This window comes from Nestor notabilis, unplaced genomic scaffold (genome assembly GCF_000696875.1).
Source record: "Nestor notabilis isolate BGI_N333 unplaced genomic scaffold, ASM69687v1 scaffold24267, whole genome shotgun sequence".
NCBI classification, from domain to species: Eukaryota; Metazoa; Chordata; class Aves; order Psittaciformes; family Psittacidae; genus Nestor; species Nestor notabilis.
In genome coordinates this window covers 4,550-30,673 of record NW_009935478.1, presented here as the reverse complement: position 1 = coordinate 30,673, position 26,124 = coordinate 4,550, and the positions used below count along the sequence as shown (strand labels likewise).

Here is a 26,124-nt window from a genome sequence, read left to right as displayed (position 1 = left end):
CGGGAAGGGGGCACCACCGGCGTGTGGTGGTGGGAATAATGGGCGCAGCTCCCATAGTCCCTGGGGAGGCTCCATCCCCTGCCGTTGGAAATCCACTGCGCGAGTTTCACCCCGTAGGCCCCCGTAGGTTCACACTCTCTTTAATGTTAACGTTACTTAAAAAGAAGGAAAGAAAAAGAAAGCGAAGGCGCTTGTGGTTAACCAACCTCTAGAAATGTTACCTTTCCTTGGACATGGTTCTAAGCTCTTTCGTTGGCTCCGTGCAAATGAAAACAGCAAAGACTGAAATACGGGATCATAAAGATACTTCCATGAACGCGTGGCTGTAGCGTGAGTGGGCGCGTATGGGGCATAAAGGGGGGTTGCCGCTCGCTCAGAGCACTTCCCTTGGAAAAGGAAAAGAGACTGAAGAAACGGTTATCGCCGTCATCAGATTAAAATCCGTCTGTTATTTTAAAATGTTTAAATCCTTTCGTCAGGATTATGGTTTTGTTCCAGTGATGAATTACAGGGATTTTGCTTGTCACAGGAAAAAAACAAAGCAACACACAACCCTCTCCCCTGACAACCAACCAACCAAACCCCCAAAACATTTTCTCCACCTTCACACCTCCAGAAGAACACCAAAACCAAGCCAGAGCATCTGAGAATTTTGGGATTTTGTTTTGCTTTCATTATTCAACGCTGAGACTTAACAAACGATTGCAGATTGGAAAACAGTAGGGTCACGTTATGGCAAAGGTCTGGCCAGCATTAATATACTGTTTGGAAAACAGCTGACAGTTGCGAGGGTTCCCCCCTTTACTTTAAAAACAAACCCTATCTCGGTTACTCCATGTAAAAGCCCCTCTCCGTTTCCGCTTGCGACCATCTCGAAGAGGTAGATGGGAAGATCATTTAATTATTTTCATTCTAATCGCTTTAATCCCCTTTATACTAGGAGCAAATGATGATAATGGGATCCACATGGAAAAGACAGCCGGGAGCGGGGAGGGTTAGGGCAGTGGGATCCTCGCGGCCATGTGTCCTGGCAGGTGGAGCCTGCTGGGGTGAAGTTGAATTGGAGTAAGGTTCCTTATCTGTGGGCAGGTTTATTTTATTTTATTTTATTTTATTTTATCATTCTATTATTTTATCTTTGCTCCCAGTGATGCGGCCGTAAAGTGACCCGGTTGTCGCCCTGTGATGGAAGGGAACGCTCCTGAAACAGGGGAGGAAACCCCAGGACCCCTCTGCCCCCCCATCCCCGCCTTCCCGGAGCCGGGTCAAAGACACACTGATTGATTTTCCCCGTTCGGCCCCGCAATCCCCGCGGCCACGTAAATCCCCCCGGCTGCGCGGGCTGCCCTGAAGCCCAGGGCGGTGTTAGTAATAAGCACCGCCGGAATAATGCTCCTGTCTGAGGCTGCCGGAATGGAGCCAACAGGGAGCTCACTGGGCCCTCGGTTTTCTTCGGGTTTCTGCAGATCTGTACAAATACAGGATCTGCCGCTTTTTATAAACATCTTTCGGGGCGCAGTCAATCAATTATACTGGCAAGCAAGCAAACCAGGATCCTAGGGGTGTTAGTAATAAGCACCGCCGGAATAATGCTCCTGTCTGAGGCTGCCGGAATGGAGCCAACAGGGAGCTCACTGGGCCCTCGGTTTTCTTCGGGTTTCTGCAGATCTGTACAAATACAGGATCTGCCGCTTTTTATAAACATCTTTCGGGGCGCAGTCAATCAATTATACTGGCAAGCAAGCAAACCAGGATCCTAGGGTATATACAAGGCACAAATATATACATATAAACCCTGTCAGCTTTGTAGTATTGACACCTCTTCCCTCCCCCTCTCCCCCAAACCTTTCTAGAAGAAGCTGTATCTAGAAAAATCCTGACAAAGTCAGGAAGTCACAGTGAGGAAGTAGGAGGTATTGTTAGGAAGTTAGGTTACATTGTATGTTTTAATGCCAGCAAGGGAAATGTTAGAAAAGAGAAAGGAAAAAAAAAAAGTGTCTAAGCAAGTTGAAGACTTAAAAAAAAATAATTAAAAAAAAAATTCCTGTTATACTAACAATCAAGTACAGAATTTCAAGAATATGTGGCTGAAAAACATGAAACCTGGTCGTTTTAAAATACAATGCAATAGATATATCTGGAAAAGACATAAGTTTACCAGATTTTCTACTCAGCAAAGTATTCTTTATGTTGCAGTCATTTCTAGTCTTGCTTTAATTTGAAACATATTTGTATCCAGGGATAGGTCCTTGCAAATGCACTGTGGGGTTGTTTTTGGTTTTTTTTTTCATGCTCTTTTGATAAGAGCTCTGCACAGCATGGAGTTTGTGCCTTCTCTTTCTGACACTGAGGCTTTTGCTTGCAGGAGGACATGTGTGAATAAGGAATCCATACCACAAGGAATGCAGCAGATCTGACACATCCCAGTAATCAGAGAAAATAGTTACATATCAAGGTAGGAGAAAAACAAACTTCAGGACTTAAAAGAGAAGGGCATATTCTGAGCTAGTGTAAATTATGAGTTTCACTGGTGATGCAGAAATACTGGGTTGTTTTTCTTACGTTGCCGTGATCTGAAACTGTGGCCCCTTTTCCTGGATATTGAGTATGATGGAAAACCCTGGGCTACTTTGGCCTGGTGGGGGAATGATGCCCAGGGAGCAGCAGCTGTGCTTTGGCAAAGAATATCAAGGGGAGCTTTTCCCAACTGGTGAAACCTGGCAAACAAGCTTGTAAAACTGGGATTCAGAGTGTTGGTTTTGCTTAGGAAAGACCTTGTTGCTGCATTGCCTCTATGGAGCCATTGTCAAGCACGTTTATCTTTTGCTGCAATTAACTGCATTTGTTGTGCAAGTTTTCCTATCAAGAATAAACTCGGTATTAAACTCACTTTCCCTTCATGGTTGTCATCTGTTAAAACAAATCATATAAAGGAGCCTGAGCCAAATAGTACTTCATGTCAGGAGAGAGGTTTTTAATGCTGCCATTCGAAGATGGCTGGGTCTTACAGACATAAATAGTATGGAATGTTGGTTTCATTGGCTTCTCTGAAACTTAAAGGCATGTGTTTAAAGATCTCAGCAGAATAGGGATTGTGTTATTCATCTGCTTACAAATAAGATCCTTCCCGGGAGGACTTGTGTTTGAAACTGACTGGATCGCTGGCTCACTCTTCATTTTTATGTAACAATTTATATTTAACACCATGTAAGTGAGACCTTCATCAGTCACAGCTTTATTCTTATGAACCTGAGGTACTATTTTCCATAGCAACATATTATGGAATCCCTTCACAGAAAATTGTCTTGATCTGTGGTTGATAAGACTGACACAATGAGGGACAAAAGTACTAACTGACAGTTTCCAGTCAAAACTGTACATGAAATAAGTAATAATGACCAAAATAGTAGATGAAGATTCTGTAAATATTAATAGCTTTGATGTGATATTTTTGTAAGTATGGTAATATTTATTTCACATTTTAAACTTCTGAGGTGGTAATTGTAAGGTGACTCATCCTCTCTCAGGTATTAGTGGATCAGTTTGGGCTCACATGAAGTTCACAATCTTTATTCATAAAAATTTTTGTTAACCACAGGAATGGTATTTTAATGTTACAGAAAAAATCTCAAATTTCACACAATTTTTTTACTTCCAAAGATTCACAGTCTTTCTCCCCCCCACTTCCCCCAGTAAATGATTGTTAAGAATGATATAAACAAGCCTTTTTGGAAATGGAAGTGAAAAAGGAGGAAAAGGGGAGAGAAGTACACAATACATATACCTGACAGGATAAAAACCCCACCCAACCTGGCTTCCGACTTTCTTCAGCCTTTGAGCATACCTTCTAAACTTTGTGATATGGCAGATGACACATCTCTTCCTGGAAGATCTTGCTTCTACGGACACTGCTACTGACTCACCAAAGACTGTTTGTGAGAAGTGCTAGCCAGAGCAGGCAGATTACTATTCATCAACCTGCGAACACACAGGTTCTCCTTTGCTGGATTATGTGGTACACCCGTCACCTGAGAATTGGCTACAAAGTGGGCAAAACCAAAAAGGCACTTTAATCACTGCTTGAGAAAATTAGATTATAGTTTACTGAAACTGAAATACTTTTTCTTTTAGACCAATATTCTATTATGCCTGTACAGGGGTGACTCTGTACTGTAAACATACATTTATTTTACAGATCTCCTATGCATTGTGGGCATAAGTGTTTCTTTTAGTTCTTTTTTTTTTTTTTTACTATTTCTCTTTTCTCTGAGGTTAAATGCTTTTTGACTAAAGCATCACTTGTATTAAGTAACAGTATCACTTGCACTACTCCTAGAAAGCATAAAGAAAGTCAATCTGCTTTTATTTCTTGTCTTACTAAGAACAGGTTATCCAAAAGATTTGAGAATATTGCTATGTATGAATTGATACCACGGTGGTATCAGCTTAAACAGTGTGCTGAGACCAGCAGGCTGTCAGAAGGTGAGGCATTAAACATGCTTCTAATCACTTTTGCTTGTTCCAAACCATAATGACATCCTGACTGTACTTCTGTGAATTACAGATTTGCTTTTGACAGTGGTGGGGCCAGAATTTTATGAGGCTATATCTTGTTAGGTGCATTGTAAGGATAATGCAGATAAGCCTCTCCAAGTGTACTCTCATATTCTATGTAAAATTCTGCTTAGTTCAAGTATGCAGTGAACCGCTTCTGTGGAATTAATTTAAGGATGATTTTGGAAAAATCATGAGATTGAAGTTTTTGATATAACGCTGTATAATTTGCATCATGGGCTTCCTTTTCTATTTCTTTTGTATAATAAAACAACTGTCTGTACTTAAAAGATATTGACACTCACTGAGAGTACATTCTAACTACTAATTTCTTTTGTTTCTGTTATTTAACCAGTGTTAAGAAATTACAGAGAACATGCTATATTTTAACAATAACACGGTCCATTTACTAACTGGGAGGAAGAGAAGAGTAGGCATCAAAGGAAGACTCTGCTCAGCCTCACTGCAGACAGCTGTGTTGAGAAGCAGACTTGTTGGGCAGGGCAGGAAGGCTGTTATGTTGCCGCTTTAGGAAAGAGGGAGGATAAAGTATGAATATGGCTGGGACCAGGTATCCTCTTACAGAAACTGCTGATTTCAACTCTTCAAAACTTTTGTCTCAATCTGCACTGAAATGAACAAAATTTTAGTTCTAATGAAACCTTTAATGAAAAGTCCTACCAAAGAAAATGTTTTCCTTTGGCTTTCCGCCCACTTTTATGAATTTGTGTCTTATACCCAGACCACAAATTTTATTATTTTAACTTAATATTACCAAATATTACTCATTCAAAAGAATTCTCAATACATTTCAGGGTCTTTACGATTTTAAATAAAATCTACTTTATATAGGAATTCAGCACAATGTACCATTTAAATCTTCAAATTAGGCCTGTATGCTGTGATTTTCAGTATATGTTATGCAGCACAATGTACATTGTGAACACTTAATATCAAGACAAGGAAATAATAAATGAATACATTTATTTTTAAAAAGCTGAAAAAAGCTTTAACAAAAGCTGATTAAGAATCATGTTACTTCTGTATTTTACTACCTATCCAAACCTTATATATAGGGGAAAAAAGATTAAGGTATTTTTAAAACACATTTTTACTGTGCTAGCTGAATGTTGTGTATCTACTGTAAATTTTGCTGTTACCCAGGGGAAAAAAACGCAAATCCAACAGACCAACAAAACTATCTTTTTCTAGTACAAATCAGGAAAAGTACTGTCGGACTTTAGACAGCATGGACCAGTAACAAATACATTTATTAATATAGGTTCCTAAGTGGAAATAAGAAAAAATCCAGGATCTTGATTGTCACCAGGCAGCACACTGAGAGATGCACTTCTCTAACACTCCTGAAAGCAGTTCTGTGATTTCCTTGTTTGTTTTCTCATGCAGGTGATTAATGCTGCAGAAGGCAAGTAAGCTTAAGGTCTCCAGTTATAAAAATATATTTCGATTCAATTGTGTTACATGCAATTATGGCAATTAGTCTGAATTATGGAGTGAAGACGGGGAAACAGCAGTTGTGAAAATACTGTTCACATGTAAGAAACAGCCAAGATAAAAGTAAGGCAAAGAATACTTGTGGCATCATGCCCCGTAAGGAGTGCTTTGCGTTGTGCAGCAAACCAGTACCAAGTCTTTTTCACCATGTACATTGCTCTGAAGCATCACAGCATTTTCAACCTGCTGAGTTAGTGGACAAAATTATATGTAAACGGGTCTACAGGAGTGAAGGAAAGGTCAGTTTGTTGATATAGGGTTATGTGACTGCAGAAAGACCGGCACAGCCCAGGCAGACATATGTTTCCCTGGAAGGGCAAGGCTGCTTTTGAAATTAAAGTCTTAATTTTTTTTGTATTTATTTCATGTGTCAGAAGAACACAATGCTCAAACTGTAGCCCAACAGAATAAATTCCCATGAGGAAAGAGAAAAAGACAAATTGTAAATAATTTTCAGTATCATCTACCTTACATTTCAAAAGAATTGCTCATTTTCTTAGGTTACAGTTACATATGAAAAGTATTGTGAACTTGTTGGGGTTTGGCTTTTAGCATACGTGTGCATACAGATGTGTCCGCCTCAAGTCCAACAGAGCATTCGTTGCCACTCAGCAGCCTATCCATGGGGGTAGGGCTTGGAGGATGAGATTCTTTTAATGGAATGCAGCCAAAAATGAGACAGGTTGCCTAGATGCTCTTTCTTCAGAAAAAGCTTACCTGAACAAGCTTTGATTCTTATTTCCTCTTAAAGAATTTCTCATCTGCATGTATCATAGGATTTTCCACAAGGCTATAGTAAAGGCTATGCCTGCTCTGAAAAGTTCATTTTATACTGGTATTCACTGACAAAACCAGACTATTGAAATAATGAATGAGGTTCACTTCCTCAGAATGTGTAAATGTCTGAACTTAAGAGTTAAACTTTCAACAGCTGAAAGACAATAGCATTGACATGTACCTGGCACTAGTTACTCAGCTTTATTTTTTCCTGGAAAACTGTTTTGGGCGACAGAGTGGCGTCCGGGTTTCCCAGGTTGTTGTGCTGACAAACTGCAGTGGTGGTAAAGGCTGGGAGTCTGACAAAATCTCATTAATCATTTTAAATTAAATCCAACATTCCTCTCCAGTGCTGCCAAGAAGAAAGCTAACTTTTACAAATGAGTATTCTCTCTGAAAAGAACTTCTATCCTGACCATGCTGCTTTCACATAAATATGCTTGATTTCTGTCATGTACACATACTCAGTAAGTAGTATTTTTAAGCTTAAAAAATAATGCATTTGTTGGATTGCTAGGAATCTGAAAAGTGCATTTTGCTTGTTTTCTGTATTAGGTGCTACAAATGAACCACATATGAAAATCAGAGCCTCTTCAGTCTTTCAATGAATTGTAGTTTTTTGACTTTTAAAATTATAAAGCAAATACAGAAAGTTCATTTTTAACTCAAGAAAAATTCACATAGAAAATGGATGTACTCTGTGTAAATATCTTCTATCCATCTCTTCTCTAAGCTTGTTTATATGAATAAGAAAGGAAAACTGCAAATTTACTAACATCATTGTCAGCAAAAGCACTGAAGTGATGAAGGAGCAATGTGATCTCTTTGAAGCTTTTTACATACATGTTCATTTCTGTAACTAATCCTAGCTATCTGGTTATGATTTAATAATTACACACATCATACGGTAAGTCTTAACTTTTAACATCTGATAAATAATACTAGAAGCTCACATAAAATTTCATCTTACTAAAATCACTATTATATGTAGATTATAAAAGTTTGTATATTATTTCTCTTTAAGGCAAAATGAAACCATAATATGCCTATGGGAGACACAGGAAATCCTTTAAGTCTGTTCTTTGTCCATTTTAATAGTGCTTTTGAGATTAGAGTGGTAGATTTTACAATGGCAGAGAACAAGTCATCAGCCTTAATGTTTATTAGTTTTGATACTTACATGAAATATGTGAAAGGAAAAAAATCCCAATCTGATAGAACACAACTAAATCTGGCTTTTCTAAATACTTAATACTGTTATTTTGACATTTTAACATGATCAAGTAGGTATAGCTCAATTTTGCTTAGATACTTAAAATAATTTAATACTTGTTTTCTAAAATCCAAACTATAAAAATATCAGATTGCACAATGACAGCCTTACAGAGAAAACAAAACTATTACCACATAGATTTGTTTATGTAAAGAATGTCAATAAACTGGTGTATACCGAAGAAGAAATAGTAACATTTATTTGCCCAGCTAGACGGTTTATTTTCCTAAATCTGAATTTTGCAACTGTTTATAATTTTTCTTTTTCCAGTGTGGGAGGGAAAGGTTTAAGAGGACAAATAGACTTTGTTTTTTTTCCTGAATATAAATTTCTTGCCCACTTCAAAATTGACAAATGTGTTTCTGACTTACAATTGTTTGGGCTTTTGTATGTTGTAGCAGCTTTGATTTATTTTAAAAAGCCAAAGATCAATAGATCTGTTGTTTAGAGTATGAAAAGTATTTAAGGCAGAAAAAGTTTTGAGAAAATGTGCAGTATCAGACACTGTCTATAACTAAACCATGTGAATATGTAATATATGCTGTATTCCTTGAATAAATGCAATGAGAGCCTCAGAATTAAGACAGGCAAAAATGATCTGTATTCAGACACTGTACATGTGACACTCTACAGTGTCACAGACAGACACAATCAGACACTGTGGCACTGTACATGGACACAGCTACACTCACTTCCCCTACATGAACAAAGAACTGTTGTCCTTCTGTCACATCTGGATACACTAAAGTTAGCAAAATTTCAGAAACGGCAATTCGGCGCACAACTTTAGTTGTCTTTTAGGACCAGAATAACTAGTGTTTGCAGGGGGATGGGCTGCAGGCTCATTTCTTCCTTCAGTGCTGCGTACAATCAGCATTAAGGCAACATCCCATGGCCACAGTTCAAAGGACAGCCAGTGGCAGAATCACAATTGCTCAGGAATCACTTCACAGCTATGAATATGATCCTGCTCATGTAATTAGGCTTGGGATCCTTTATCCTAAGTCTTCTGAAGTGTTTGATTAAGTAGCTATTCCTGAATCACATAATTTAGTGACGCCTAGATCAATGAAGTATCTGGTTTCTTTTAAATGTATGTGGAGAAACCAGTAGGTCATTGAAGAAGACACTGCCCAAAACTTAAGTTGCTAGAGGGCTTTTAGAGAATGACTAAGAGAATTCAAACTATCTTTCTCACTTTATAAGAGTATTGTTACACTTGCTTTTTTTTGTTTGTTTGTTTGTCTCTTTTAAGGCAGAAAATAGCCTAACTTCATGCAAAGTCTACATTCTTAAAATGAAAAAAATGACTTCTCTGCCACTCTGGAGACTCAAATTTCAAAAGAAAAGAGGACAGAAGACATCTCTTGTAATTTTTTGTTTCTTGGTTACCCCTAAGGGAATTCACACTTGGCATGTTGTATTTGCTGTTTTCTGTTCCACTCTGACATAATGTACACCATGAGTTGGGCGCTAACCATCTAACATTGGTCAAAATCCTGTTGTGAAGATCAGATGCTACTATCTGTATGTGATTAGGGTTTGGTTTTGTTTTGTTTTTTCTCTTCCCCTGGACTTGTGTCTTATGGAAACTTTAACCATATCATCCTGCTTCTAATTTGTCTTCTTGGCTGTTACATTGGCCCTGAAGCTTTCTAAACCTTGTTAATAGATGTTCTCAGATATTCCAGAAAAATCATGTTCTGTCTGCCTGGAGGCTTTGTTCTCTATCTGTTTGAGGATGGGAACTGGGGGTAACTGGAAATTAAGAGAAATGCAGATTAACAATTCATACTCTTGTATCAGTGGAAAATCAAAACCAGTACCACTAATGCTAACATAAATACTAGTCAGAAGAGGCTCTTCCTCTGCATTTGTGGTTTGAGAAGAAAACACTTCCTGATAAGATTAGTCTTAATTTCAAAAGTCACTGAATTCTTCTTGTTAAAGTGTGTAACTTCTGAGGAGTGTTTTCTAGAAAGCCATAATCCGTGGTTTCCATAAAATCACATTAAGGACTACAGAGACATTTATCCTTTATCACTGTTTTTACAGATCATGTTAAAAGTTCTCCAGCTTGTTTTGTTTTGTTTTGGTTTTGTTTTGTTTTGGTTTTGTTTTTGTTTTAACAGGACCAGATACCTGTGCCTTAAACAAAGCTCCCCAACATATACCATATAATCTTTATTTGTGCTTGAGATTAATTGACCACTGTGGAATGCATCCTTGGGTTTCCTGAAATATATGAAATGACACAGGATGAAGTTATCCCGAGAGAGGGGAGGAATACTGTAAAACCTGTCTGGAAAAGAGCTGTGCTGCTGCTGGCTCCTGGCTTTGGCTGTGTACGCTACAAATACAAATGGCGTTTTCTCTTGATTAAAGGTAACGTAATAAAAAACCCACAACTTTTTCTGGGTGCACTTTTACATGTGGACCAGAGCTATGACCAAAACACACTAAACACTTGAGATCACAGCAGTAGCTACATTGTTTCCTCTCTGTCATTTATGTAGCCCTGTCTACATAATGACAGTCATTGTCATTGCTCTTCTGGTATCCAAGACAAATATAACACTCCCTAGGTGACAAATGGGAAGCAGCAGTGTGGGCAAAGTGCATGCCTTTGAGGAGTATGACTTGCATCCAATTCTCAGCTCTGCCCTAGACTTCCAACACACACACACAAAAATCAGATTAATCTGTAAAACAGAACTAAGAGTATCTTTCTACCTCACCTCATGGTGTGATAAGGAAAAAGGATAAATCTACTTGTTACTATGATGAATCCAGATACTAGCGATAGCTGAATATTATGTAAACAAACATAATCAGGAACAGCTCTGATTTCAACTACATATTATGTCAATTTAAGAAAAGCACTGCTCTATGAGATACCTGAACGAAACCCAGGCAAATCCTTATTCAATTCCTGCACATTTACAGCAGTTGCGCTACTAATATTCGACGCACTTCAGAAAATGCAAAACACAACTTGACCAAGACCATATTTGAAGTATTTTCATAAATCCAGAGCTATTTAAAACCTAGCTACATGTCAGACTTAAAAAGTGTAATTCAGTATGAAAGCCCAGGTAGCCTCTCCAGTCCTGCGCAGTCACTGTTCTGATCTTGCACAGTCAGTTTTTAACAGCTTTAACAATAAGTCATCTGGTATATATTTGCCTAGGCATTTCAATCATTGACACTTTTAGACTGAAGGAAGCAGTTGAAAGTAGCAACATGTTAGCTGCCCCTGCCACTTTCCCTGTTGAGATTTTTCCTTTCTTACCATGCTGAATAGATAACTGTAGTTGTCTTATGTCCCCAATAACTAGTGTCTGCAATATAGGTTAGGTAAACTCTCCAGGTAAACTGCATGACTTCCCTAGGCTGTCCCTGTATGGCATCGGAATTCACCTAAAATAGCGGTTATAATCTTCTTTAAAATTGAGTGAAAAGCAGGTTAGCAATATGCTAATTCAAGTTAGTCAGTGAAGTATTAGATATCATCTTAGATATTTTACAAGTGTTCTGTCATCTCCTAAAGTAAACTTTATTGTAGTATTCAGATCAATATTTCACTAAATTATGTATCTGAGGTAGTCAGCACTGTAAAAAAATGCAAAAGAAAGAAGTACAACACTTAAGAGATAAAAGAAGAAATTTTAGTTAAAATATTTTACAATAAAATAATTATGATTATAAATCTCTTTCATTAAATATATACACATTACATGGTATTCTAAAAAGAATGAACTTATTAAAGTTTCAAGCAGATCTAATGCACAAATCCACCACTTTGTCAGTTTAGACTGTAATGTCAGTTTAACATTCATAAATGGCTGTGTCAGACTAATGGCATTGTTTTGTGCAAAACTAAAAAAATTATGAAAAACAGAATCTCCAAATCCTTCTGTTCCCATGGTAAACAGATAGAAAAGGTAGTTTACACATACACACGCTTACACTTACACACACAAACTTTGCATACAGAGGTTAGAATGACCAGCACTAAAATAACCCCCATCTCTACAAAATAATTAATTTCTTGAATTGATGTAGTTCTTGAAAATTACAAATTTTAAGTGCTAGCAAATTGTGCTTTTTAGGCAGCCACATGGCCTATAAGGTAGATGTTGTCATAAAGGTGCCCTACAAAATCTTCACTAATATTCTGTGCAGCTCGTCGTGTATTTCGGATGAATTCCCTCTTTGACATTTTGTTCTTCACATGAGGGCTTGTTAGATCAATGGAAAGTAGAATCAAAGAGTAACACAGTACATAAACTGCATCTAGACAAGAGAGAATAAATAAAAAAGAAAAAATTAAAAGGAAACTGTGATCATGAAAAATACTGTTCCCCGCTCAAGTAAGTACCTTAACAGTTGTCTTCATCTGGGCTTATAATTATATATATACACACACATATATAACAACTCAAAAGGGTATCCTAGTGAAATAAAATTTAATATAGCAATTTTCAAAGTTATAATGTCAGCACATTGCCAAATGAGCATTTACAAATCTCTTAATATTTCTATGATAGCCAAAAGTTACTAAGGGCTTTGTGCACATTTATTTAAACAGATTCTTGACGTTTTTGCAAACTAAGGTCAACATCCTGCTAAAGCTTATCTTTAAATATGTAAGCAGTCCCACTGCTGAAAACTGGCTCCTCCCCAACCAATTATAAATACTTGTTAACTTCAGTGAGGCCCCAAATTCCCTCTCATTTCTGTGGGACTATCCACAAGGCAACTTGTTAAGTGTGTAAGTCTTTGCAAGAGAGAACTTAAAGATAGTACAGAGCTTGATCAGAGGCAAAACTGAAGGAAAGATAACAAGAAAATAAACCCCATTTATCAGCTAGTTCTAAGAAAAGAATCTGTATGGGTGTTTTCTGGTCTTTTTTTTCCCTCGAGTGGGTTAATGCCTGTATACTGAACCCTCCCAAGCCAAGTTTGTACTTTCAGAAATACTTGTTTAGGTGCCAATCTTAAAACTATCCTAAACAGTAACATCATCCAGAAATACAAAGACTGATCCACTGAATCAAATCTTTTTTGCTTACCAGGGCTAAGGCCAAGCTCTCTCATCAAATCAGGGTTACAAGCACAGAATCGGTGAGAGAACTTTGTTATGAGAGTCTCAAGGTACTCCCCACGCTCCTCGGGAGCATGAATGTGTCTGAAGAACTCTCTCAGTGCATTTGGCAAGAACTGATTTCTGAAGTTATGAAGTGTCACAAGGTCATCCAAAACATCTCGCCTGGTAGAATAAAATCCCACATAATTAGAGAAGTTTCTTTTAACTGTTTAAATATGAAAACATATGTTTTAAAAAATAAAAATGAAAGCTTTAGAATAGTTTATGAGCTTTGGCTTTTGCAAACAAAACAATCACTAACAGTACAAGCTAATATGAACCCATGTTTTTCAGACACAATAGTAACCAAATTCTATAGAAATATGCATTAATCAGAATTCCAAGTTTCTTTATATGCTTTATAATCACAGTCTACATAGAGGCTCCTTTAAACTGACAAAGCCATTAAAAAAGAAAGTAAAGGGAATAGATTCATGTGTGTCACACATTTTGGTGCCTAAGTAGAAGCTGTCACAGGAGTATCTTGTTAAAACCAGGCTTAAGTTAGATAATATTTGCTCACAAACCCCCTTTAAGTCTAAGTCCATCAGGATGCAATGCTCTCAAGTGTTTTCCACTGAACACAGAAACATCTAAGAGATTCAGACTAGCCTACATGAATAGATGTGCAAAAGACATCTGAAGAAAATTTGGACGCAAATTTGAAGTGAACCGAAGAATATTCTCATATGTTTATCCTTTCTGTTAAACATTTCATTACTAGAAGGGGAATTTCAACATTTAGAAACCTAGTTGTATTTTTAGTGCCTGATTACACTCTGTTTATCAAGGGAAGATGAATGGCAGTAGGGGTTGCTAATATTAACTTGCAATCTCATCTGTTAAATGTATTTTTTCTATTGCCAACAAAAACTGATAATCTGAAGTTTTACAGCACAGGACTGTCAGTGGTGATACCACTGTAGAATGACTCCTTTTATTCCTTTAGTGGTACAGGCTGAGGAGGATGAAAAGCAGGAGAGGATTCCTGCTGGAAGCGCTGCTCTCCCTCTGCTCTTCCTATTTACGTCCAGGTATTATTCTCCTCCTCTTTCAACTTTTCTTAAACGTGTTGATGCTCCTCTTTCCTGATACTGCGCTACCCCAACCTGAGGATATCCTGGAGGGCAAGAGAAAGCATTATGGAGGTAGAAGAGCATGCTACAGCAGAAGAGTGTTCCCTACTGCTGTTCATGCTGTCTCCAAGAGGATGCTCTACTGCATCCTAGGAGGTGGGTGTAACTTCCATTTAAGAAATACCAGACACCCAAATAATGGTTAGATGATTCAACATTAGTTAAAAAGCTATCATGGCTCAGTATAGTGATAACTGCTTTTTCTGATTAATACCCATACTAGATAAGAAAAAAAGAAACCTCAAGTCAAAAAAGCGCAGCAAAGTAACTGTAAAATCTGAATGACATACAGCACAAAGATTATCCTGTGCAGTTTAAATGCTGACTACAAATTCAAAACAATTCATGCCCAGAACTGCAAAAATGCAGAAAAAGCACAGGATATGCTATTTACTTGTTATAGGTGGTATTTTCAGGGGTTCTTATAAAATGTTACAGTTAATAAATACTTGAACTGAGAAACTGTTCAGATTTAGGAGCAGCATTACTTAGCTGCATTTTCACATCTATGAAATGACATCAATACAAGCAAAATATTGTTGAATGGACCAGTACATTGAAAGTAAATAGGAAATGTCTCAAGAGAAATTCAGATTACCTTTCATCAAGGTAGATTCTCAGCTTCTTCCAATTTAGTGTTCTTGTGCAAAAGATAAACTTAGCTATTTCTTTCGGCGAATCATCTAGTATGCCCTTGGACATAAAGTAGTTGACTCCCTGAGATAAAATACACGTACGTATAAATTGCTTTATCTTCATAATGTGTTTAGGAACAAGTACTGTGCTTGGCAATGTATGAATATAATCCTACTGATTAGTTGGTTTGTTTTTTGGAATGATTCTTCTTCCTCAAAATCACATTTCAACATGCACAATACAGTCAAAAATTATAAATTAAATGCAAAGAAACAATTTAATGTTATGGTTGAGATTTTACACATACTCACAATACGAAATTTAAAATTATGAACCCCACAATAAGCATGACAGTTCTTTATTAATTTCTTTACAGTGTAGACTAGTATATTGGTTTCCATACTTTTGTAACTGTATATACGATGCAGGGTCCATAACTTTTAATTTCTTAACTTTTGTAAATAAGAAACTCTTAGCCATAATGTGGTTCAGTCTTTAGTACCTTTCATTAAAACATTAATGTTCTCACATGTATACAATGTATCACATTCAAATAGATGCATTAAATGCATTTGTTTAAATGTGCAATAATGCAAATAAACACAAGCACGCTGATTTCAAAGCATAGGTAAATATCAACATATATAAATATGTGTACACAGAAAAAAAGAACACTCTGCCTAACAAAAAAAAGTTTAAAAAGATAGAACTGTGTGTACTTTATATTGATACTATGATTTCCAGAATTTTCCACACTTTGCCAAGTACATATTTCTTACAGAATACACATGCCAAATCTAATTTAAAAATATTTCAGTGATGTTCTGGGTTCTTCCTATTCATTGAAATATCCCAAAGCATAAAACTATTTTCCTTATGATCTCAGAAATCAAACCCAACTCAATGGATTTTTAAAATGTTCACATTTTTTAACAACAAAAATCTAAACCTGAGAATAACTAACCAACTAGTTTCAATTCAGTTTGGCAGGGGCTGGGAGTGGTTCTTGAGCATTTGTTACAAAGAAGTGTTACAATACTTAACTACAGTATCTCTTTACTATACTTTAGTGTTGAAATAAAGCAAAATGTGTAGGACAGTGAATTTCTGCATAGGATTATGTACCAAGGCCACAACCTAAATCACCTTTAAAATACTTCTGAAATCTTTTTTCATAAATCTTCTGATATCAGAGTTAACAATATTTTGCAAGTCTGCCCTTTTAGTTTACATTACATTAGAAAGATACAGGGGCAACCTGTCACTTGGTGTATAAACTAACTTCCCAGTGATCTTCAATTTTGCTTAAAAAAGAAATAAAGGACTGAGTGCAGGTTTGGACAGTTGTTTTATGAAATGGACTAGTAAAGCAAAGTCTCAGTTATATCAAGCAAAAAAAAAAAACATAGAATACATGCTTAAGATATCAGTAACACAAGTGAAAAGCCAACAAACACCTGTAACATTATCTGTTTTTACCAGTCCATAATTTTCCTTATATATTTATAGAAAATAGAAGTTAATTAGCACTTTTTTTTGTTGAAAGACTATTATAGAAAATTAATTAAGGAAGAAAAAAAAAAAAAAAAAAGGATTTACATAGGCAAGACCAAAAAAAGAAAAATCCTAGCAATTTTAGGCCCAGATTTTAAGAAGAATCTCTATTTAGGACTGTAATGAAGCATGCATTGCACTATAAGCATGCATTTAAATCCAAATTAGATCATATTTAACTTTGTCCATAATATGGATGGTCAACATAAGGTGAAGTACTTTGCTGAATTAGAGCTAAATAGTAAACTAAAATGGGAGATCAAATTGAACATCAACTGCATATTAATTCCTAAAGTATTCTGGCAATTTATATAAGACTAGCAGCATAACATCTCCTTTACATATATCCTCACTTAATGAGACTTACGCATTTGCTTCAGTAATAACTATTTGCTTAAGGTAATACAAACTGAAGCCTGGCAAGGAAGTCTCAGTAATATTCCTGCTGCAATTATTTTACAAACACCTCTGCAACATACTCAGAAAATATCTGGCATGTCATACATGAGGCAGGATGAAAATAACACCTTCTTTAAGACATACAGTGAGTTGGTTTCGCTGTGACAGTAAATGCCATAAGTAGTTTCTTTCATTCATTAGATTTCAACTCAAGGTACAATCTTCACCTGACAGGCTAACCATGTCTTTGCAAAGGACTTTTATTCCCTGTCTCTAATGCCCTCTCTCTCCCCTCACCACACATAATGCTTAACAGTATCTTTGTCTGTGAATGCAGTCTCGTTATTCATTTGCCTCATCTCCTTCACAAATGAACAGGGCATAAATAAAAGATACTTTAGCACATGCCATCATTTTTAGTTGCTTTTAATTTCTTCCTCAACAACCACAAACACTTCGCAACAACAGAAACCCAATTTCTCTTTAAAGTCCTTAAATTTTGGCTCACAGCAAATGAAATTTATTTACAAGATTTACGGCATGTCATCATATCTGCTTTTTGTAACACTGTAAACACTGCCTTGAATTCCTCTCAGAACCCTCACTTCAAATAAATCACTTTTGGTAGCTGACATGATCACTTGTGGCACGTATGCTAGCTGAAATAATTAGTTCTACACACTATTAAAATCAATGCTAAGATTGTCAGTCATCTGGTGATTTTCTTAGGATACATGTGACTGAAGTCAGGTTGGCAGATCTGTGCAACTATCTACAAGGTCTGAAGAGGTGCTTTTAACACTTAGGAATAAGCACACATGGTATGTTTTTCTAATTCTGATGTAGTGGAAGAGTAGCTAGGTGAACAGTAAAACAGCCAAGATTTACAGCAGATCTGTGTCTGCCTAACTTATATGAGGAGACTGCTTGTCACTGTAATGTTCTTAACATTAGCGAGTTAGGAAAGATGCCTTAAGGATACCTTGCCTTTGTGGCAAGAATGTTAACACTGTATTTCAGACAGCTCCGGATAAAATCATCATGTATTAAAATGCTGATTTAAATTACATATGCAAATAACAATCACAACTATAGACTAATAGTAACCCAAAAAGCCATTTGTTGTATTTCAATGTTATTTTTTACAGTTGCTCATTTTTTCCCAGCCACGCAATGCTTGTTTTACCAACCTGTTCTGCTACAGCACTGACACCCCTTGCTTACTTTCTACCTGTTCCCAAGAAGCTTTCCATTCATTTATATCCATACAGGATATATAAACTAAACAGGTTTTCTTTTTCAGAATTGGTTTCATTTCTGCATTGATTTTTTTCTCTCCTAAGAGTACTTTCAGAATATTTTAATACAGCAGTCAGTATTAAAATTTTTGTAGTTGCCTTTGCCATCTCTGTTTAGATATGCGTACAAAACAAACCAGACATTCTAAATTATTGGCATAGAAATTTTGGAATCAGCATTTTTCTACACATATACATGTTTATACATATTTAAATGGAATTGTTGCAAAGTTCAAGTTGGGAGACACTGAAGCTTTTTACCCAATGCCTATTTAAAAGTAGTGCAGGAAAATATATGACACATACATTTGTCTATAGCAACAAATTTCACATAAATGGTTGCACACATGCTCTATTTGTTTAGCTTAAAATGTTTTAACAGGTGACTAAGTATATTAACATTAACATTCTTAGGCAATTTATAATTCTGCAAATTATATGCTTTTACATTTTGGTAGGATAACATAGATATCAGCATAAAATGCTGATTTCTTTCTAGTCTGTACTGTATTAAGATGATTTTGATCACCAACAAAATTAAAACATTATTAAGTAAAAGCTGAGGAAACATAGGAATTCAAGCTTATATACTAGCTTAATTATTTAGATGAATTATTTAGGGCCAATATGTATCTGGCATAGTAGGGCCTTGACTGCTAACTGAGGCTTCTAGGTAACACTAGCATTACTAGTAAATAACAGTTAGACATGTATGGCATTATTATTCCAATTTCCTAGGGAAATGCAACATCTTAATACATTTCATGGTGCATTTTCTGGAACTAAAGACACAGTACTGATGTTGTATCTTCCAACAGAAATTTTTGAGATTCTTAGTTCCTAAGTTATGAATCAAGTCATTTGGTGACAAATGTGGACACCATATAGAACATAACATTACAACAGTGCCTCTTTCACTGTATGTCTTTAAAATACAGTCTCAGTGATACACAGCTATTATGGCAGAAATCACAAGCAGAATGTAGAAATATTTCTCATGTTACACAGAATCCATAACTAATAATTTACAAGATTAAAGTTCTCTGACTTTAATGTAGAGTTTTCAAAAGCTTTCAGCTGTCTGGTCCATTCCACCTTTTCAGATAAATCACACAAAAGAACATCTTCCCTGTACAACATACACATACTTTAATATTCTTAGGACAGATAAATCAATGCATCTCAAAATTGGCTTGCTTAGTAGATCCCTATGAAATAGGGTAAGTTTTCAAGAAACTGGGTTAGAAATATACAGCACAGGAAATATTCCATCATCTGCAGACTATAATTGAAAGTCAGGTAAGGTAGCTTTATGCCTGTGGCTAACAATTCCTTTATAATCAAGAAAAGGTCAGAAAACTGACCTCCCTGACAAAAACTAAGGGCAGTTGGTAACAAATAAGACAATCACAAGAGTGGAAAGCCAGGTTTAGCATAAGCATTGTCTTACTGTATTTTATTATTATTATGCTACATAAAGGAAATCCTGACCTCATTAAAGTCTGAGATTTCAGTACAGTCCAGATTCCAATAGATCCATAAAAATAAATGCTATTAAACAGCATCATGTAGAATCATTATCATTATGGAAAACAAAACAAAAAACCAAACCAAAACAAAAAAATCTTTCCTGACCAATCTTTCCACCTTCAGTTCCAATTTTAACTAAGTAACGTAGCTCTTTGTAATAAACTTGACAAAATACCTTGTAGGGAGTTAGAAACATATACAAACCAGTGGGAAATAACTTCTGTTTGCTACAAATTCTGAGTCATAAGTGTGTGAGGCATGAAATGAGCACTGCATGAGAAACATTTCACATACATCGTACACTCTTTAGAATAAAATACAGCAGAGACCATGTTGGCAGATTGAACAACATAATGTTCATATTCAAGTGTTAATACTAACACTAAACCACCCCTCTTTCCCAAGAAACAAAAAACAAGCTCTAAAATATTGGCTACAGTGGTGCTGCCATATGAAAAAACCAAATCAAAGACTAAACGAAAAAAAAACTAAAACCAAAACCAACCAACCAACTAACAAACAAAAAACAAAACAAAACAAAACAAAAAAAAAAGAGAAACCAAACATGCACTGGAGTTTTTTAGCTTTTTTGTTTCAGACTTCGTGTAATGTGATTAGGCACATCCTTTCAGCAGAATGTGGGCACCTGCTACGTATTATGCAAGCTCATGCACACAATCAATACATTAAATTACATCAGATATCACAACACCATGCACACAACAATGGCTAACCAGAGAATCCTACCACAAAGTGTGTAGATGCTCTTCCCTACCCCGTGAGCCACCGCTAGCTCTGGAGCTGTTGCTGTGGAGCCTGGTTACCCATTTTCATGACATGGGCGGTGTCCTTTGGAGAATCTTGCTCCTGTGGCTGTAAGTATTCCTATTTTTATAGTAATTTGATCAGGTCTGTTATCAAATGTAAAGCAGAGTTTGGCAGGAAATTCGGAGATGCAATTTGTAATAGTGGAATGTCATATCATATATTCCAGACACAGTGTCCTTACAGTCATAATGCTGCCAATACCACAGTCGTGAACAATAAAAGCAATAATATTTGTGAATTCTCCCGAAATTCAGGCCCTGAGTGATTCCTACCAGGCTATGGCGCTCCACAGGGAGAGAGGAACAGAAACCCTTAGGAGATACCCTGAGGTTCTTGTCTCTCATTAGGCCTGAAGCAGACCATTTGTACTACTATTGTACAATAAACCATAATGAAGCCAGAAGAAGTAAGTGTAGGATAATAAATTTAATAACTAATTTAGGCATACTACAAGGTAGCTCCAATTTGCAGATCTTGAAAAATAATGAATTTTTTATTCAGTGCCTTTTGTGAAGACTCCAAATGCTTTAAACCTGCCAAGATTACTTTAAATTAGATTGGAATACAACAACATACTATAAACAAGGATATAAGTGAAAAAAAATATGTTAAAGCAAATTGAACAACAAAAATTTGAGTGGACAAAGCTGTTACCAACTAAACTTGATATATTCTTAAAAACATTTAAGTTACCTAAATACTGTGTTTCATTTAAAGAGCTTTACATTTACTACTAAATTCACTAAAATCCTGCTGAAAATAAGTGCTAATCACTCAAGTGGCACTGTGTATCACAGTTCAAGGCAGAGCTCTACCAGAGATATTACAAAATACTGTAATTTGTGACTAATAAGAGTAGTGATTATCTTTATCAAGCAGAATACAAGATAAAGCAAGAATTTAAACAACATGACATTATTGTAAGGATTCATACAACTTTTTAATTTATTTCACCCTGTAGTTACAGGTTTGTGTTTTCTGCATATCAGCAGAGTGAACTATTTGCTCCTAGAAGCGAATCTTTTCATGTCTCTTAAACTTCTTCCTACTTCGGATTTATTCAATTACCACTGCCTTCTGTAAGTGCAAATATATTAAGGAAGTTAACACTACTTTCTGTTCAGTACAGTGTACCACCTTTTCCTAGGAAATGTGAAGGAGTCTGGAGTCTGGTTTTGTACACAAAAGACTCTCTTTGTCATTTGGGTATTAACTGCATATCTCCCAGGCAAGAGCTGTCTACTTTCAAACTCTTTTCTTCTTTGAAAGGTGACAGAGTGAAAGCAGAAACTGACTTTCCCAGTTAGTTTCATGAATTAATAAATGGAAACCTTCTAGATAGACATGGGGTATTTTCTGAAATTGACTATGTTGTTATATACTATAAAGAAAGATTATGTTTATGCATAATAAACATCCACAGAAATAAAATCAAACTCATCTTTAGAATAGTTCATAATATCATTTTCATATTTCAAGATTTGCTCCTTGATAGTGGAAGTATTTAAAAATGTCTTACAAGAAACCATAACTTTCATAGAAATAATTGGTGTTACTTTATATCTCATCCTGCTTTAACTGAACTGGGATCAAACTAACTCTGCAGGCCTATTATTACTTATTTTAAATTCACCACTGTCTCCACAGTATAGGATACCTGTCTCATTCTTAAGTCAGTACGAGGTTGTGAATTTCTGACATTCATAGGTCAGACCGTTAAACAGAGCACTTAAGAGGCAAGCCATGTAAATGATGTGCACAAGTACTATATGCAAAAAAAGATCAGGATAGGGCTGTAACTTACTATTAACCATTCCTATGTTAAAAAAAAAAACAAAACAAAAAACAAACAACAAAAAAACTATTAAAACTTAGCTTTTAATATAGCTATGATTATAAAACAACAATCACAATTATTTAACTGTTTACTACTACCAACAGTTCACTTACCTCATCAGGGTTGGCATTAAAGGTGAGACTGCCCTCATCTAGCTGCATATACAATTTTCTAAAAGAAAATCCTAGAGGTGGATTCTTATTGTATATAGAACAGTGACCCCAAGTGGATTTGCACAACCTATGAAAATAGAATTAGTCTATTATCAAAATTCCCTTCTGTATTTCATGTGTTTTACAGAAGCAAAATGTAATCAACACTGCAAAGCCAAATGCTCAAATTATAGCAAAAGTTAGAAATAGGTTGCTTGTTACACTTAGTTGTTAATCCTTTTGCGTGTGTGTTGCTGAAGTTTTCAATTATATGATTATTGTTTTCCTCTCACAGGTTTTGGTGTATTTGAGTGCAATCTCAAAACAAACCCCAGTAGGTGGCATCATAACGACATCCACATAGCTGAGACTTCTGTCACTCCTAATATTTGAACACTGGGTAACTGTGACAAGTTGTTCTGCAGCCGAATGGCAGATTAGAAAAATTGTGCTTCTTTCCTCGTGCCCCAGTTGTGCAATGAGTGGGACACCACATCTGCACAAAATTATTCCATTAACTTATCGCTTTCCTTGACTGACCTTTTCCAGCCACCTGGCCTTTTTCCAGTCTTGACCAGTCCTAATTCTTCTATCCAGCCCCATCCCTCTATATATTCCATCACTTCTTACTTTCTTTCCCTCCTATCCCACCCTGACTCTATCTCAGTTTCATCCGTTTATGTTCATCTCAGTCTCCTTGATGACACCATCTGAAATTCCCTTGAACTTTTACTTCCTGGGCAATCCATTTGTTATCTAGATTCCTTATCGAACCAGTAGTTCTGCTTCAACACATCTGTTTTGTAAATAATTAGGCACAAAGTTTAGGACCCAGCAGGTAGCTACTGAGGACATGGGAGAGACTTTGTTTTCAGTTCAGGAACCTGGGTCTAATCTGGACTGAGTTCAGAACTGCAGCCACAGGGCTTGCCACAGCCTAAACTCAAACATATCATAGAATCATAGAAGAGTTAGGGATGGAAAGGACCTTAAGACCATCTAGTTCCAACCCCCCTGCCATGAGCAGGGACACCACACACTAAACAATGTTGCCCAAGGCTCTATCCAACCTGGCCTTGAACACCGCCAGGGTTGGAACATTCACAACTTCCCTGGGCAACCCATTCCAGTGCCTCACCACCCTCACTGTGAAGAACTTCTTCTTTATATCTAATCTAAACTTCCCCTGTTTAAGTTTAAACCCATTACCCCTTGTCCTACCACTAGAGTCCCTAATGAAGAGTCCCTCTCCAGCATCGTTATATGCCCCCTTCAGATACTGGAAGGCTGCTATGAGGTCTCCACGCAGTCTTCTCCAGGCTGAACGGCCCCAACTTTCTCAGCCTGTCTTCATATCCAATGCATATGGAACATTGAAGACGAAGATATCTATAGAGATTATGCAAATTGACATCTTTCTTCATTTGCTAAATCAGGACATATTTTCATCACCAAAGTGTATACTCTGAACTGAGTACTATTTGGGAAGATTTCACTAAAAATGATTGAGCTATTTCCCAGGATGAACTCTGTGGGTAATATGTTTTTTTTTCCCCTCTTGTATATTAAGAATATATACTACATTCAATTAAGAAGCTATACTACCTTTGGTCCAGGGAATTTATTTGTGTTTAGTGTGAGGTTTTATACAAAGAACTGAGTAAAATACAATGGATACTGACATAAACTTAGAAGTTTAGCAGGATCTTCACTGGAATTCCTGCTTCCTGCCAAGAAAACAGTCCCCAAAAGCAGAGAAATTGTGACTAAGAAGTTATAATTGCATTATCCTAGTGCTGAGTTCATAAAGCATGATAAGAAGGGAAGCTGTTTAAGTCAAATGCAGAGACGCAAAGAATAGATGAAGGAAGGAAGAGATGTAGAGCACGATGAAAGGAAAAGAAACAGGACCTGAACAACAATCCAGCTATTACAATAATACTACTTACTGTCTGTCAAGTTAAGGGTAAGAATATATTGTGAAAAAAGATACAAGTTCTGCTGACCATCTACTCTAAAATTAAGTATGATTTCATGAGTCTTTCCCAATGTTGTAAAACATCAAATATCAAAGAAAATACTTTTAATTAAATTTTGATCCTATACTATTTGGTAGAGCATTCCTTTATTTATTTCCTGGACACACAAACTCTGCATATGTTATATAAATGTGTTTCAACTGTTAGACTGCAGAAATTCCACCTGACACATGTGCAGAACTGACCTTTTCTTTCCTCCTTCCATCATCATTTTCCAAAAAATGTATATACACTTCAGTTGCTCTAAGACAAGTATACTAGACGAGTTAAGAGTCCTTTTCTACCTGGATTTCTTGCTGAATAGGTTTGTTTGCTCAAGCCAGATATTTGTTTGAAGTTCAGAGAAGTAATAATACACACATTTGAGATGTGCTTTGAGCTAATACAAAAATGAAGTCTTTGTTTTTTTCCCTCATGATATATCAAACAATGGGTGTGCAGTAATACACAAGTATACTTGTACCAAGCACACTTGTGTATGTAGTAATCTCTGTTAATACCCGACAGTAATTAGAAATCCAGAATAACACATTTTTAAACTATGTTTATATTTTCCCTATGTCAAATCTCATTTAACTTAGGAAACCTTTGCTAAGGTTAGAGTGACAAAAAGCACAGGTGACTTTTTAAAATTTATTTACTATTTTGCTTACCCTTGCCAGAGAAGCTCATCATTAGCAAGATCCTGCCAGACGCACGAAGCTAGACAGAGATCAGTTGCATTCAGGTATGACAAAATGGTAAAACTAAGCTCTGGTGGCAGCATTTCCAGGTTAATGAATCCTTCTTGCTCTTTAGTTTTTCTTGTCTTCAATAGATGGTAGATATCAATGCCTCCTTGGGCTTGTTTGCGATGGCTTGCATTGGAAACACTGTTGGCAGCTATCCTCCTACCATGTTCTCTGGTAAAATAGCCTTGTCCACTGTATCCTTGGTGTTGCAGTTGCTGGTTCCTAGCAACTCTCCAGAGTCCCTGACCCATCTGCAAGCCTGCTGGACATAAAATCCAAATTAAATGTTGCCAGCTATTTATGAATATTTGCAAGACAGACTCAGCACACACTGAAAAAATAAAACTGTAGGACTGACCTGAATAGAAAAAAAGTGATTTTTGTCAAAGTTATGCTGACAATATAATCTGTCTTCAGTGGAGCAACTGAATAAATACTGAAAACAAACCCATAAAAAATTATCTTTTTTACAAAAGTTTCTGTGCTTGAAGAGTTATAAAATTAATACTAAGCTTATGTGAATAGTACCAAACATTATCTATGTCCTATTCAAGTTAAGAAGCCTTAACCATCAGAACATTTGGAATTATTATCTTCAGAATTCCTTTAAAATGTAATAAAAATAGCTTATGTAGAGTCAGTGAAGTGCTATAAAATGTAAGAAGATGTAAGAATGTCCTGTACGGTGAGAAGCACACAAAACTAGGCTGTAACTG

The 26,124-nt window shown here is 36.3% G+C and overlaps 1 protein-coding gene across 1 annotated transcript; it reads right to left on the bottom strand.

Annotated features, from left to right (window-relative positions):
- Positions 1-11,765: 11,765 nt before the first annotated feature.
- FBXO8 (F-box protein 8) lies at positions 11,766-25,664 on the bottom strand. Its single transcript, XM_010017877.1, has 5 exons — positions 25,331-25,664; positions 22,600-22,726; positions 15,003-15,121; positions 13,195-13,391; positions 11,766-12,415 (listed from the first exon to the last, which is right to left on the bottom strand). Exons 1-5 carry the CDS (start codon positions 25,657-25,659, stop codon positions 12,228-12,230), a joined length of 960 nt encoding a protein of 319 aa, XP_010016179.1. The 5' UTR covers positions 25,660-25,664; the 3' UTR covers positions 11,766-12,227.
- Between the last annotated feature and the right edge of the window lie 460 nt (positions 25,665-26,124).